Raw genomic sequence first — 12,451 nt, forward strand, 5'->3', positions numbered from 1 at the left:
TCCGTGTCATGAGCACTCAGATCAAGAAACACAGAGCTGTGCTGGCTACCTTTTAAGGAGACAGAGCCGATGGGATTTACTGTGGGGTGAATGTGGAGAGCCAGAGAGAATGAGGCACCAAAGAGGACCCCAGGTTTTGAGCAACTGGAAGAATGGAAGCACCCTTGTGTGAGATGGGGATGACTGTGGGAGGAGTGTGGAAGGGGAATCCAGAGTTGAGTATTGGATATTTTGAGTTGAGATGCTTATTAATATCCAATAATGTCAAGCAGGAAGTTGAATAGATCGGGTCTGGAGTTCAGGGGAATGTCTGGGCTGGAAATAATCTACTTACAGGGTGATGCTGCCCCGACTTGAATACACCAAATCATTACAGGCCACAAGGACTGTGCCCATTTGAGGAGTTGTGACAAAGAATCAATGAATCAGCAGGCAGGCTGGGGGATTTGATATGACCTTTGATTCCCTCTGCCAGCCCCGCTCTGCCTGCTGACCCTGCTGCTGCCACCTCCCAGGCCGGGGGCCCCCATCTCCCCAGCTGAGCCCATCAGTCAAGCCTACAGCCTGGCCCTCTACATGCAGAAGAATACATCAACACTACTGCAGACTTATGTGAGTGACACGGCGCCAGCAGGAGTTGAGGGGAGAGGGACACTGCCCTCCTGGCCCAGCCCCGGGTAGGGGAAGCAGAGCAAAGCCAGGAGAAAGCTCTTCTCTGAGTTTGAGAGTACAGGAGCTCTGTCAACTAGAGACTCACTCAAACATTGTCACTGATGGCTGGTGACCTTGAGCTAGTCATTCCTTTTCTCTCTCCTCCTTCTCTCTCTCCCTCTCAGCTTCCTCATCTGCAAAATGGAATTGTGATCCTGCATTTGCTCATCTTTCAGGACTGTTACAAGATTCAAAGACAGCCCATGCAGAGAAAGACTTTACAGGGTTATGATGACTTCCCCAACCACCTTGTGCCGGGTGCTTACTGGAGCCACATGCTGGCACTAGGCACTCATCCCTGTTATCTTGCTGACTCTTCAAACAGTTCTGAGAGATGGAATTAGAATCCAGTTGAGCAAACTGAGTCTTAGAGAGGGTGAATAATTTGCTCAAGGTCACACAGCTCATCACTGGCAGTGCCAGGATCTTAAACCAGGTCTGTGGCATTAGATGTCAATCCTCTCCCACCCCCCACACTGTCCAGAAGTTCAAACTAGCAGCCCAGGCTGAATCTGACCCACCCAATCTGTTTGGGCCATGAAATACTTGTTGAAATTATGAACATGACGGCCTGTCTACAACAGGCCCAGGGACCCTCCTGGCCCCCCTCCTCATCCCATCTTAATTCTGCTTTCTTCCCCAAGTTACACAATCTGCTTGGCCCCTAGAAGCCCTGGGGTTTGTGATTCCTCTGCTGTACTATATTCCAGGACCATGTGAAGTTACTAAATCTAGTTTCTAGTCCCATAGATGCCACCATTCCTTGGGTAGCTTTGGGCACCCTTTTGGGCACACCTGTGAAATAGGGACATGGGACCAGGTGGTCTATTCATTTGGGGATTTATCAGGATGCACCAAGATTCCATGGGTTTAGGTTTGTGGAAGCAAGAAGTTTAATGGAGAAGGCACTCAACTAAATTTAATAATATTAAGAATTATTTATTAAAAATTATAATAAAATTAATAAACATAAATGACTAAATGCTATAAATAGAAAGGAACCATATAGACTATAACCACATTGTCAATTATCTAGAGTGAAAATAGTATATAATAAATAATATAATCATAGCATCATGATATTAATATATTATAAAGAGTGGCTTATCATGCCCTATTGTATGCCAAGTGCTGTGCTAAGTGCCTTATATATATTACTTCTTATCACTGGCACAATAATGCTGATGCATGGGAATTATGGAAGCTGTGATTCAAAGTTGTATAACTTGTACAGGAACCTGGAACCTAACAGAGGCCGGGCTCTGTGCTAGGAGATGGCCACCAATGCCCCCTGGGAAGATGCCAGTCTTATAGAAGACAGATGTGAAGTCAGGGGGAGCCCCAGGAATTAGTCTTGCATTCCTGTCTGTCTCTCTCATACAGCTCCAGTACCAGGGCAGCCCCTTCAGCGACCCTGGTTTCTCAGCACCTGAGCTTCAGCTCAGCAGCCTGCCTCCTGCCGCTGTCTCTTTCAAGATCTGGCATGCCCTGGATGACGAGGAGCGGCTGGGCCATGCCCAGGGGGCCTTCCTGGCCTTGATCCAGCACCTCCAGCTCGTGGGGGACGACCAGAGAGACCTGAACCCTGGCAGTCCTATCCTGCTGGCTCAGCTTGGGGCAGCAAGACTCAGGGCCCAAGGCCTGCTGGGCAACATGGCTGCCATCATGACTGCCCTGGGCCTGCCCATCCCCCCGGAAGAGGACACTCTTGGGGTTGTCCCCTTTGGGGCCTCAGCCTTTGAGAGGAAATGTCGAGGCTATGTAGTGACCCGGGAATACGGCCAGTGGACGGACAGAGCTGTGAGGGACTTGGCTCTGCTCAAAGCCAAATACCCTGGATAGAGGAGGCAGGACTTCCTGTCAGAGGCTGTAATACTTCTTTCCCAATTACTCTTTTTCTGGCTTGCTTCTTGGCTAGAAAGGAGACACGTCTTGTCTAGCAGACAGGGTATGTATATTTGGGAGCATTTCCTAGGAACCAGGCCTCATGTCTCTATTGCCCCGGCCTTTCCTGCCTAGGTCCTATGGCCTCCCATCCAGATCTGGGTGGGACTCTACAGATACCATTTTGTGGATTCTCAATCCAGTGGTCCTGGTTCTCCACATCTTGGGTGGAAAAAAAGTGCCTTTTTGAAGAGGCTTCACTTCCCACTCTACAGGGAGAGGACAGTTGGTCTTCTTCCTCTTCCTGTAAGTTTTTGGGAGGTCCAAGGGCTGCCTTCTTGTCTCTACCTCACTTCCTGTATGAAGCTATGGGCTTTCCAAGCAGAGAGGCCTCCCTTCTTGCTGGAGTTCATTGCCTCCCCTAGTCTACCTCCCTGACTACCGCCACTGTTCCAATTTTCATCTTGAGGGACTTCACTTCCTGATCAATGGAAGTCCAGTTGAAAAAACAAGGAGTGGTGTAGATGTTTCCTGCTCAGGACACATCTACTTCCTGTTCTAGAGTGACTGACATCCTTGTCCTGGGGGCATTTGTGAATCTCCTATTTATACTGTGGCTTTCGGGTATAGCAGGGGCATCAGCTGTGCCCCAAGGATCCTATTCTCCTCAAAAGTCTCCCCATTATCAACAACTATATATACTGGCAACTTTAGTGTTCTTTTTATTTTTAAACATTTTATTTACAAAAAATTAATTTATTCTCAGAAATAAAACTCTTTTAAGGTGTTGGTTTTCCTCTCCATAGACCTGGCTTGGGTGGGGAGGCAGGGGAGGGGTAGGGATGGGGCAGAGGAGGGGAAGGGCATCCAAGGGGGAAGCAAGCAGGGCCCACCCAAGGGGCCCGGATGGATCGGGGAGCCAGGGTGCAACAGGCAGAGTGACGCTGCGGGCAAGTGGCTGAAATTTGTCTGGAGTAGCCCTCCAACCAGGGCTGGCAGGCAAGTCCCCAGCCAGCCTGCAAAGGCCAGAGCGAGGCACTGAGGGAAACAGAGCTGATGAGAGGTCCCCTCCTGGAGATGAGGCTGAGAGGTACGCCTGCTCACGTGGGGCCCAGGGAAGCCGTGGGATGGATAAAAGGGGAGACAAAGAGGCCCCCCCAGAGACGGGTAAAGGGGGAGTCAAAGAGAGGCGGAGGCAGGCCCAAGCGACGGGGAAGAGGAGGGGGAAAGCAAGAAAGCAAAGGGCTTAGAAGTCACAAACGCAAGTTGGTCCGATGGAGGAGACACGGAGCGCTTACAAAGCGAAGGGAGACGACAGAGACAGAGACAGAGAGACGGAGACGGCCGCCGAGCGGACAGCGAGCTCAGCCCCGCGCCCCGCGCTCAGGCCGGGCCCCCGGGCACCAGCTGGCCCAGGTCGCCCTCGGTTCGGCTCACCCACTCGCGGTAGAGGCCGCACACGCGGAGCCCCAGCACCTTGGCAGGGAAGACACCCGCGTCGGTGGCGGCGGCGGCGGCGGCGGCGACGGCGGGCTCGGGCCGGGGCCCCCGGGTCTCGGCGCCCAGCGCGGCCAGCACGGCCTCCACCGCCGCGCCCAGAGCCCGGGCCTGGCGCGCCGCGTCCTCCAGGCGCCGCAGCAGGCGCAGCGCGCGCGGATTCAGCTCAGCCTGGTGGCGCCGCACCACGTCCAGCAGCGGCGGCAGCAAGCTCAGCGCCCCCGCGTCCAGCTGCAGCCGCTCGGCCGCGGGCAGGCCCGCGTGGCCCGGAGCCGGGGCGCTGAGGCCCGCCACCGGCAGCCGCGGGGGCGAGAAGCCGGGCAGCCCGAAGGGGTCTCCCTGGTGCTGCACCTGCGGAGACACAGGCAGTCAGGGGGGAGCCCCCACGAGGAGCGACGGAACTCCTGCGCTCTCGGCTCCTCTATCTCTCTGGAGCCTCAGTTTCCCCGCTTTCAAATGACGCCTTCCTCCCAACACAGCTGTTGTGTTTGAGGTACTACAAAACAACCACAAAATAAGTGGGCTTTACACCAGTGCCTGTGTATCTTCATCTCTAAAATGGAGGTAACAGTCTGAACTTCATTAGGATAGTTAGGAGCATGTTGAAGTGGTTCAGGCAAATCCTGGCCCACCGGAAGGGCGCAACAAACGTTAGCGATTTTATTAATGCTATCTTACAGATCAGGGTGAAAATCCGGTCTCCCCCATTTGCTAGCTGTGCAGTTTCATACAAAACCATTTCCCTTCTCTGAGTCTCAGTCTTGTCATCTGTAAAATGGGGGATCAGATCCCCAGCCAGTCTTTCTATCAGGGATCTCCTGAGAATCACACAGATACTGCAGAAACTCGACCTGTTTCACTCTCTCCTCCCATCTGCTACCACCTCTGCACCTGCCTGGCACACAGTAGGGGCTCAATGAATAACTGATATATGAATGAACAAATTAAAGATGAAGGAGGTTGGTAATTTGTAAAAATCTACAACAATACCATTTATTCTTTGCTAACATCTTGTCTCTGGTTCAGGCATGCTTGCTGCTTTAAACACATTATTCTTAATCTTTCCAATAATGGGTATGGTGATTATGATGCCGCTGATTTTATAAATGAGGATACTGAAGCTGAAGAGGTAAATTGACTTGCCCTAGGTCATCCATCTAGGAAAGGACAGTGCTGGATTTTGAACCAAAGTTCATAGAACTATAAAGCTAGTTCTATTATCCCACTTTCATGATTGTTACATCATTATTTTTTCATTTTATCATTAGTACCCAACATCACAGCAAGTTAGCAGGTCTACAAGTCTATTTGACTCAAAACCACACCCTTATTCCATTACACCAGAGTAACTGATGGAAATACTCTCCTCTCTTGGGCAGGGCCCTATGCCGGACCAAAGCTATTGACAGATCCTCCTCCTCTGTAAAAGTCCCCTCTTGGGCTGGAACTTTTGCTCCAGATTGAAACTCCTTCTTGGTCTCTCTGCATAGCATAGGTAGAAGAGTTCACAACTCATCTTGTTAAACTGTCTCCTTTTATAGTTGGGGAGACCAAGGCCCATGGAGGGGAGGTGACAAGATCATAGAGAGCCTGGAACCTAGGTTTCCTGACTCCCAGACCAGAATTCTCTTCACTCTCTCAGCTTCTGCCTTAAGGCACTGTGGGGGGAACCTCCAAGCTGAGACAGAGAGAGGGGCATTTGGAGCACAGAGAGGGTCCAGTTTGCTGTATGGCCAGGAGCACAGAGAGGGTCCAGTTTGCTGTATGGCCAGGAGCCCCAATTTCTGCATCTGGGAAATGAGGTTGGAGAAATGGGTGGTCAGGAACCTCTGTGATCTGTACTTCCCCATTCCTCAGGCCCCTGGCACCCTCGTCCCCATTCCCACTCACATATTCCTGGAGCAGCTGCTCAGCATATTTGGTGAGGAGGCGGGCGAGGCTGTGTGTCTGATGGATCTTGGCCTCCAAGTGGGGAAGGGGTGAGATGGAAGAGTCAGCCTGTGGATCTTCTGGTGGTGAAAAGGGGGATGAATGAGGGCAGCCCAAACCCCTGCTCCTTGACTATTTCTTCCAGGCTAGCTCTTCCTTCCTGAATCCAGAAGTTCTGCTCTGAATTCTCCAACTTTTAAGCCAGGCAGCCTCTGTTCCATTTCAAGTGATGGTAAATGAGACCAACATTTACCAAACCGGACATTTGCCAAACAGTTGTCCTGCCTGATATGTATACTCCAAATCACTGCTGAAATCCTATTAAAGCCAAATTCAAATATTGCCTTCTCAGTGTGGCCTCCAGATTCACCCCTCCCCTAAATTAACTTTTTCCTTTTACTTAAGGCCATTTGTTCACACTCCCAAGGTAGTTTTTTTCTTTAATTGCTCTTTTATCTGGGTGCATCTGCTTCAGCCTGGGAGCCCTTTGAGGTAACGTTTCACATATCTCCATACCTCACTGATTGTTGGTGAAATTTACTATCACTGAGGCACAGAACTTCAAATCAGAATGCTCCTTTAAGCCCATCCTACAGATTGGGAGACTGAAGTCCCATTTTCTCCCGGATGGACCGTCTGTGCAAGACGCTGGGCTGGGCACCTGCAGCATCAATGACTAGCCTTTCTTAGCGCAAGCTAGGGGGTGGAGCCCCGGAAGGATGACTACATTTTCCGAGATGCCCAGCGCGTGTGCCCAAGGCATACTGGGGAATGTAGTCCCGGCCCAGCAACTCCCGCCCCGCCCCCGTCCTTCCCCCACCCCCGTCCCCCGCCCCCAGTCCCCGCGCTTGAGTTTCCCACCGCTTGCTCTATTCTTAACAGCCTCGACTTTCGTCTCCTGTTGTCACTCACTAGCTCCTGTGGCCCATAGACTTCCTTCCCTAACTCTATCCTTCCTCTGGTCCCCAGTTGGATTCTTTCTCAATACTCAGAGGATTCAGGCGTCCAGCCCCAGCTGCGACCCCAGTCCTCTCTCTCAGGGTGTACTCGAACCTGTGATCTAAACCCTGAGCCCAAGTCCCTGAAGTCACAGCCCAGGCCTCTGCTAAACTCTGGCGCTTGTCCTATCCCATAGCTCACCGGCTCGTTACCTGACACCAGGGCCCTGCTCTCCCCAGCTCGGGCCGCTCCCTTCCCGGACCCGGGGGTGGCGGGGACCCAGACCCCAGCTTCCAGCCCCTCTGACCCCTGCTCCCCTCGGGCACTCGGCAACCCGCCCTTCAGCCCCTTACCCAGACTTCCCTCCCTCCGGCTCATGCTGGCCCCAGGCTGCTCCCGGTTGCCTCCACGCCCCCCTTCCGAAGGGGGAGATGGGGAAAGGGGTAGGGGCGTGGCCCGGGCGCAGCCAATCAGGGCTCAGACCCCAAACAATCCCCCCTCCCGCCACCGCCCGCCCCAGGCAGGATTCCTTGGCTCTGAGCTCAGCTACTTGCGTGCGCTGCCCAGTCAGGAAAGGGGCCGGCGGGGGGTTGGCAGGTTGTCTGCGTAGTGGGCTCAAAACCTTGAGGTTGCGTGTGCTGGGGCCTGGGTGGCAGCCCTGTACCGGCGAGAGGAGGCGGCTCAGGCTCTGACCTGAGGCAAGGCTTAGTGACCGAGCTTCTTTTTGGAGAAAGCAGGCAGGGGGTGGGGGTAGGGGTGGGGGTGGGGGGAGAGGGCTTGATAAGAGAGGGTGGAGCTGGCATGACCGGAATGTGCTGGTCCTCCCTTCTGTCTAGGGGGAAGCTGGGTTCGAGAGAGGGAGAGAGGTTACGTCGCGGAGGGCCGTCAGGCTTGGGCCACACCTGCCCAGACATATACCTCCTGGCCTATCTTAGATACTTCCTGCTCGCCCTCTCTTGTCACACTTAAAAGGGAAAGAGATACATCAGCTCACTTCACTTTACCAGGAGCAGTTAAGAGAACCCTCTGACAGCCACATCTACTGCATATAGACCTTCATTCTCACCCAGGAACAAACTTCAGAGACAGGTACAGGGGGTCACACTGACATGTCAACCCCTGTCCTGGTGCAGATAAATGATGAAAGGTCTGTGCACACTTAAACGCATAAATGGCTCCCAAGCACTTACTTGTCCTGGGCTCTGGGACCCAGAGATGATCCATACGTGGTCTCTGGCCCCCTTAGGGGCCCACAGTCTTATGGAGGCAACCATAAACAACAGCAGGGAATGGGGTTTATGAGTGAAGGGACTGGGAAGGAGGCCTGTGACCATGAGCAGACAATTGCCAGAATAAAAGAAGATATTAACTAGAGGAAGTGGGTGCAACTGAAGCCAGACTGTTGGTAGAGGCCACAATCACACAGTCATTAACAGTGAATATTTATTGGGCATTTACTATGTGCGTGGCATTGCTCCAGGAATTGCATTACATATTAACTTACTCTCATGTTACAGTTGAGGGAATAAAGATAAATGAGTTGTCCAAGGTCACTGGACATGAAGAGCTGGGATTTTCCCAGGAGCAGTTAGGCTCTAGAAATTTGGTCATAATCACCCTCCTATACCTTAATCCCTCTGGACATAATCACACCAAAACACACAGAGACAAGAGCCACACACCCTTGAACCACACACATAGAGCAACACACTGGCAAACAGATTCAAATAAAATCAACCAAAACACACGCATTTTAAGTAAACTTTTAATTGAAGCATATAATATACATAGGGAAAAGTGTACAGTTCGGTGAATATTCAGAGTAAATGTACTGGTGGTGGTGGGTGGGGATCAGCACCAGATTACCAGATTAAGAAACTGAATGTGACCAGTCCAAGAGCTCCCTTTTGGCCTCTCCCAAGGGTGACCACTATCCTGAGTTCTCACACCACAAATTAGTTTTGTTTTGAATTTCATATAAAAGGAATCATATAATGAGTACTGTTGTATCTGATTTCTTTCACGAGACTTGTCCCTGTTGTCTGTGTAGCAGGATATCACTCTCTGCTGTGTCCACTGTGCGAACAGGCTACAATTCATTTTCCACTCTACTCCTGATGGGCTGTTTCCAATTTGAGGCCGTTCTCTACGGTGCTATGAAGATTCCAGTACACATCACTTGGTGCTCACACCTACGCATTTCTCTCAAATGTCAATGACCTAGGAGTAGCATTGCTGGATCGTGTAAGTTCAGCTTCTCTAGAAAACTGCCAGTTTGGGCAGCCCCGGTGGCACAGCGGTTTAGCGCCGCCTGCAGCCTAGGGCGTGATCCTGAAGACCCTAGATTGAGTCCCACCTCAGGCTCTCTGCATGGTACCTGCTTGTCTCTCTGCCTCTCTCTTTCTCTCTCTGTGTCTCTATGAATGAATAAATAAGTAATTTTAAAAAAAACCTGCCAGTTTTCCAAAGCATCTCTATCCATTTTCACTACCCCAGGAACATGAGAGGTCTGGTTGCTCTACTCCTTTGTCTACACTTGATATGGTCTGTCGTTCTCATTTTAGCCATTCTGGTGGGTGGAGACCTACTCATATTTGCAGCATCTGGCCAGTAATGGGCACTCTGAATAGACTGCTGAATGAATGGCTGAGGAAGAGCTGGACAGTGCGGGAGCGACAGCCAGAGGAGGCTGGACACACGCTCTGCACGCAGCACGAGGGCCACCCCCGCGCCACAGACGCTCGCCGTGATAGTGACCCTCTCGCGCCCCCTCCTCGTCCCCGCGCCCACGTGGTCTGAACGCACCTCCCCGGCCCGGCGGCGCGCGCCCTGGCGCCAAGCTGTCCCCAACCCTCCCTCTTGGCGGCGGGTAGGGGGCGCTGCGCGTCGGGGCGCCCCGAGGGGGCGGGCCCGGTCGGGGCGGGGCCGGCCGGCTTCCAGGCCTGGGCTTTGGCCGCCCGCACCGCCCGGCCGCTCCGGGGACGGGCCGGGGCGGGGCGCGGCAGCAGGAAACAGGGCGGGGACTCGCGGAGGCGTTGGGGAGCGAGGGAGGGCGCGGCCAACTCCCGGAGGGACGGCAGGCCGAGAGAGCGGCGCCCGGGTCTGGCGCCGAGCCTGAGCCCGCCGGACGGGAGGCGGCCCAGCCGCGGGCTCGGCCTCCGCCCCAGTCCCGCCAGCATGGCCGGCCGGACCGTGCGGGCCGAGACCCGGAGCCGGGCCAAAGATGACATCAAGAAGGTGATGGCGACCATCGAGAAGGTCCGGAGATGGTGAGCGCTGCCCGGGGGCCAGGGATGGGACCCGGCGGGACCACTCCTCCCCCAAATGCGTCTAACCTCCCCTTCGCCGGCCGTGGCCGCACGGTGTTAGGTGTGCCCCCCGGAGCTACAGGGCTCTGTCCCCCTTCTGGCTACACCCTAGGGTCTACAAAGCGTGTTCCCAAGCCGTACTCTCATTTATGCCCCGCCCCCTTAAGCTTTGACACTCCTCCCTCAAGTATGTCCAGGATCTTCATTGCTATGGTCCCCAGCCAGGCCCTTAGCCTTGCTCCCTTGTATACCCCAGGGGTCTGCAGAGCCATGGCCCCAAACCGTGCTCTCTCCTTAGAGGCACCCCTGTTTATGGCCTGGGGTCTGCAGGACTCTCTTTCTCCTTCTAACCATATGCCCCATTAGCGAAACCGCAGCACCCCCAAGTCTACAAGGTCTCCCCAGATGTGTTCAGCTCCTGGGGGGGGGCTCTCTCCTCAGAATTCTGACCCAGTCCCCCCCTCCCACAGGGAGAAGCGCTGGGTGACTGTGGGCGACACTTCCCTTCGTATCTTCAAGTGGGTGCCAGTGGTGGACCCCCAGGAGGAGGTGAGCAAACTCCCCCACTGTGCACCCTCAGGCAAGCCCCTTCCAATCCCAGCCTCCACCTCCAGCCCTGCTCTGAGACCTCAAATGCAGCAGCCAAGACAGATGTTAACAATTATTAGCAACTCCACCCCCTTCCCCCTTTTTCCTGGTTCAGACCCCTGAGTTCAAGCCCTAACCCACTGTGCCAGCCTCCTGCAGGGCCTTTTGCTGCTCTGTGCCTCAGTTTCCTTATTTGGACAGTGGGGGCTTTGCAAGCACTAACTGGAAAGCTGGAGCTGACCCTTGTCCCTCTAACCCCCAGGAACGACGGAGGGCAGGTGGCGGGACAGAGAGATCCCGAGGCCGGGAGCGGCGGGGCAGGGGCACCAGTCCCCGAGGGGCTGGTCCCCTCATCCTGCTGGATCTCAATGGTATGTAGGGATCCTGGGATTTGGGGGGGTGTTGTGGGATGGGGAATTGAGGGAGCAGATTGGGGCTCTCAGGCCCAATGCTCTCGGCTTTTGCTCCCACAGATGAAAACAGTAACCAGAGTTTCCATTCGGAAGGCTCCCTGCAAAAGGGCACCGAGCCCAGCCCTGGGGGTACCCCCCAGCCCAGCCGCCCTGTGTCACCTGCTGGACCACCAGAAGGGGTCCCAGAGGATGCTCAGCCCCCACGGCTGGGCCAAGAGAGAGGTAGGACCAGGTGCCTCCCTGCAGCCCTCTCTTCTGAGTCGGCTGGTGGCTGAGTTGGAGCCATCAGCTTACCCCTACCTACACCTGCTCCCCTCCTTGTTATCCCCTTCCAGAGGCCTTCCCTGACTCCTGCAGAAAGTCACCATCCTACCTCCAGTAGCTAACTGTCTCATTCATCCGTCTTCTTTGGGTCTTTTTTTTTTTTTTTTTCCCTTTGGGTCTTTATGTAATTAATCACTGTCTGAGATTTTCATGTAAATTTTATTTTTTACTACTCAAATTTCTTCCCCCACTCCCACCTCATGTTGGCTTCCTGAACTTTGGGCCCATGTTGCTCCTGTCCATTACTAGATCCTCAGAACAATGTGGGACACATAGAATGTACTCAATATTTGTTAAGGAATGAATAATAGTGATATTCCTGAGGGTGATTAATAAGTGAAAATGATAGCTAAGACTTATTGAGCTCTGACTGTGTGCCAGATACCATTCTAAGCGCTGAACATGTTTGATTTCATTTAATCCTCACTATAACCCTATGAAAGTTATAATCCCCACATGTGGATGAGAAGCTGAAACCCAGAGAAGTCTCCCAAGCTCACATAGTCAATGAGCCAGCATCTTGGGCATAATTTTGCCTTAGCTCCTCTTTCTTCCATATAGTCAATCCCCTGTCTAGTCAGAACCACCTTGCAAATGTGTCTCCCTTCCTATAAGAGCCATCTCTTTTTTTTTTTTTTTTTTTTTAATTTTTATTTATTTATGATAGTCACAGAGAGAGAGAGAGAGAGGCAGAGACATAGGCAGAGGGAGAAGCAGGCTCCATGCACCGGGAGCCTGATGTGGGATTCGATCCCGGGTCTCCAGGATCGCGCCCTGGCCAAAGGCAAGCGCCAAACCACTGCGCCACCCAGGGATCCCTAAGAGCCATCTCTTACCTGTGCCTGGCTCCAGCCTCCT

At 53.3% G+C, this 12,451-nt stretch overlaps 2 protein-coding genes and 1 long non-coding RNA gene across 5 annotated transcripts in view; 1 reads left to right on the top strand and 2 right to left on the bottom strand.

Annotated features, from left to right (window-relative positions):
* LOC140598289 (uncharacterized) overlaps nucleotides 1–12,451 on the bottom strand; it is a 55,231-nt gene that overhangs the window by 19,979 nt on the left and 22,801 nt on the right. The gene's annotated exons all lie outside the window — the stretch shown is intronic.
* Nucleotides 1,581–7,405, bottom strand: CTF1 (cardiotrophin 1). Its single transcript, XM_026011196.2, has 3 exons — nucleotides 7,314–7,405; nucleotides 5,983–6,101; nucleotides 1,581–4,443 (listed from the first exon to the last, which is right to left on the bottom strand). Exons 1-3 carry the CDS (start codon nucleotides 7,336–7,338, stop codon nucleotides 3,979–3,981), a joined length of 609 nt encoding a protein of 202 aa, XP_025866981.2. The 5' UTR covers nucleotides 7,339–7,405; the 3' UTR covers nucleotides 1,581–3,978.
* Nucleotides 9,861–12,451, top strand: part of BCL7C (BAF chromatin remodeling complex subunit BCL7C) — a 47,330-nt gene continuing 44,739 nt past the window's right edge. For 2 of the 3 annotated variants that reach the window (XM_072753473.1, XM_026011195.2), the window contains exons 1-4: nucleotides 9,886–10,229; nucleotides 10,739–10,817; nucleotides 11,119–11,227; nucleotides 11,330–11,491. In XM_072753473.1, the coding sequence (XP_072609574.1) occupies nucleotides 10,138–10,229; nucleotides 10,739–10,817; nucleotides 11,119–11,227; nucleotides 11,330–11,491 (442 nt within the window). In that variant the 5' untranslated portion in view covers nucleotides 9,886–10,137. Of the gene's footprint in view, nucleotides 10,230–10,738; nucleotides 10,818–11,118; nucleotides 11,228–11,329; nucleotides 11,492–12,451 lie in introns of all 3 variants that reach the window. The other variant, XM_072753474.1, reaches the window with a different exon arrangement.

The sequence above is a fragment of the Vulpes vulpes genome, chromosome 3 (assembly GCF_048418805.1).
Source record: "Vulpes vulpes isolate BD-2025 chromosome 3, VulVul3, whole genome shotgun sequence".
Classification (NCBI taxonomy): domain Eukaryota; kingdom Metazoa; phylum Chordata; class Mammalia; order Carnivora; family Canidae; genus Vulpes; species Vulpes vulpes.

What these genes read in the sequence shown, in the direction of transcription:
- CTF1 (XM_026011196.2), bottom strand. Translation starts at nt 7,338, where the DNA reads ATGAGCCGGAGGGAGGGAAGTCTGG. An exon ending in CCGGAGGGAGGGAAGTCTGG is followed by an intron (nt 6,102 to 7,313) that starts GTAAGGGGCTGA and finishes TTTCACCACCAG; the next exon opens with AAGATCCACAGGCTGACTCT. An exon ending in AGCAGCTGCTCCAGGAATAT is followed by an intron (nt 4,444 to 5,982) that starts GTGAGTGGGAAT and finishes GTGTCTCCGCAG; the next exon opens with GTGCAGCACCAGGGAGACCC.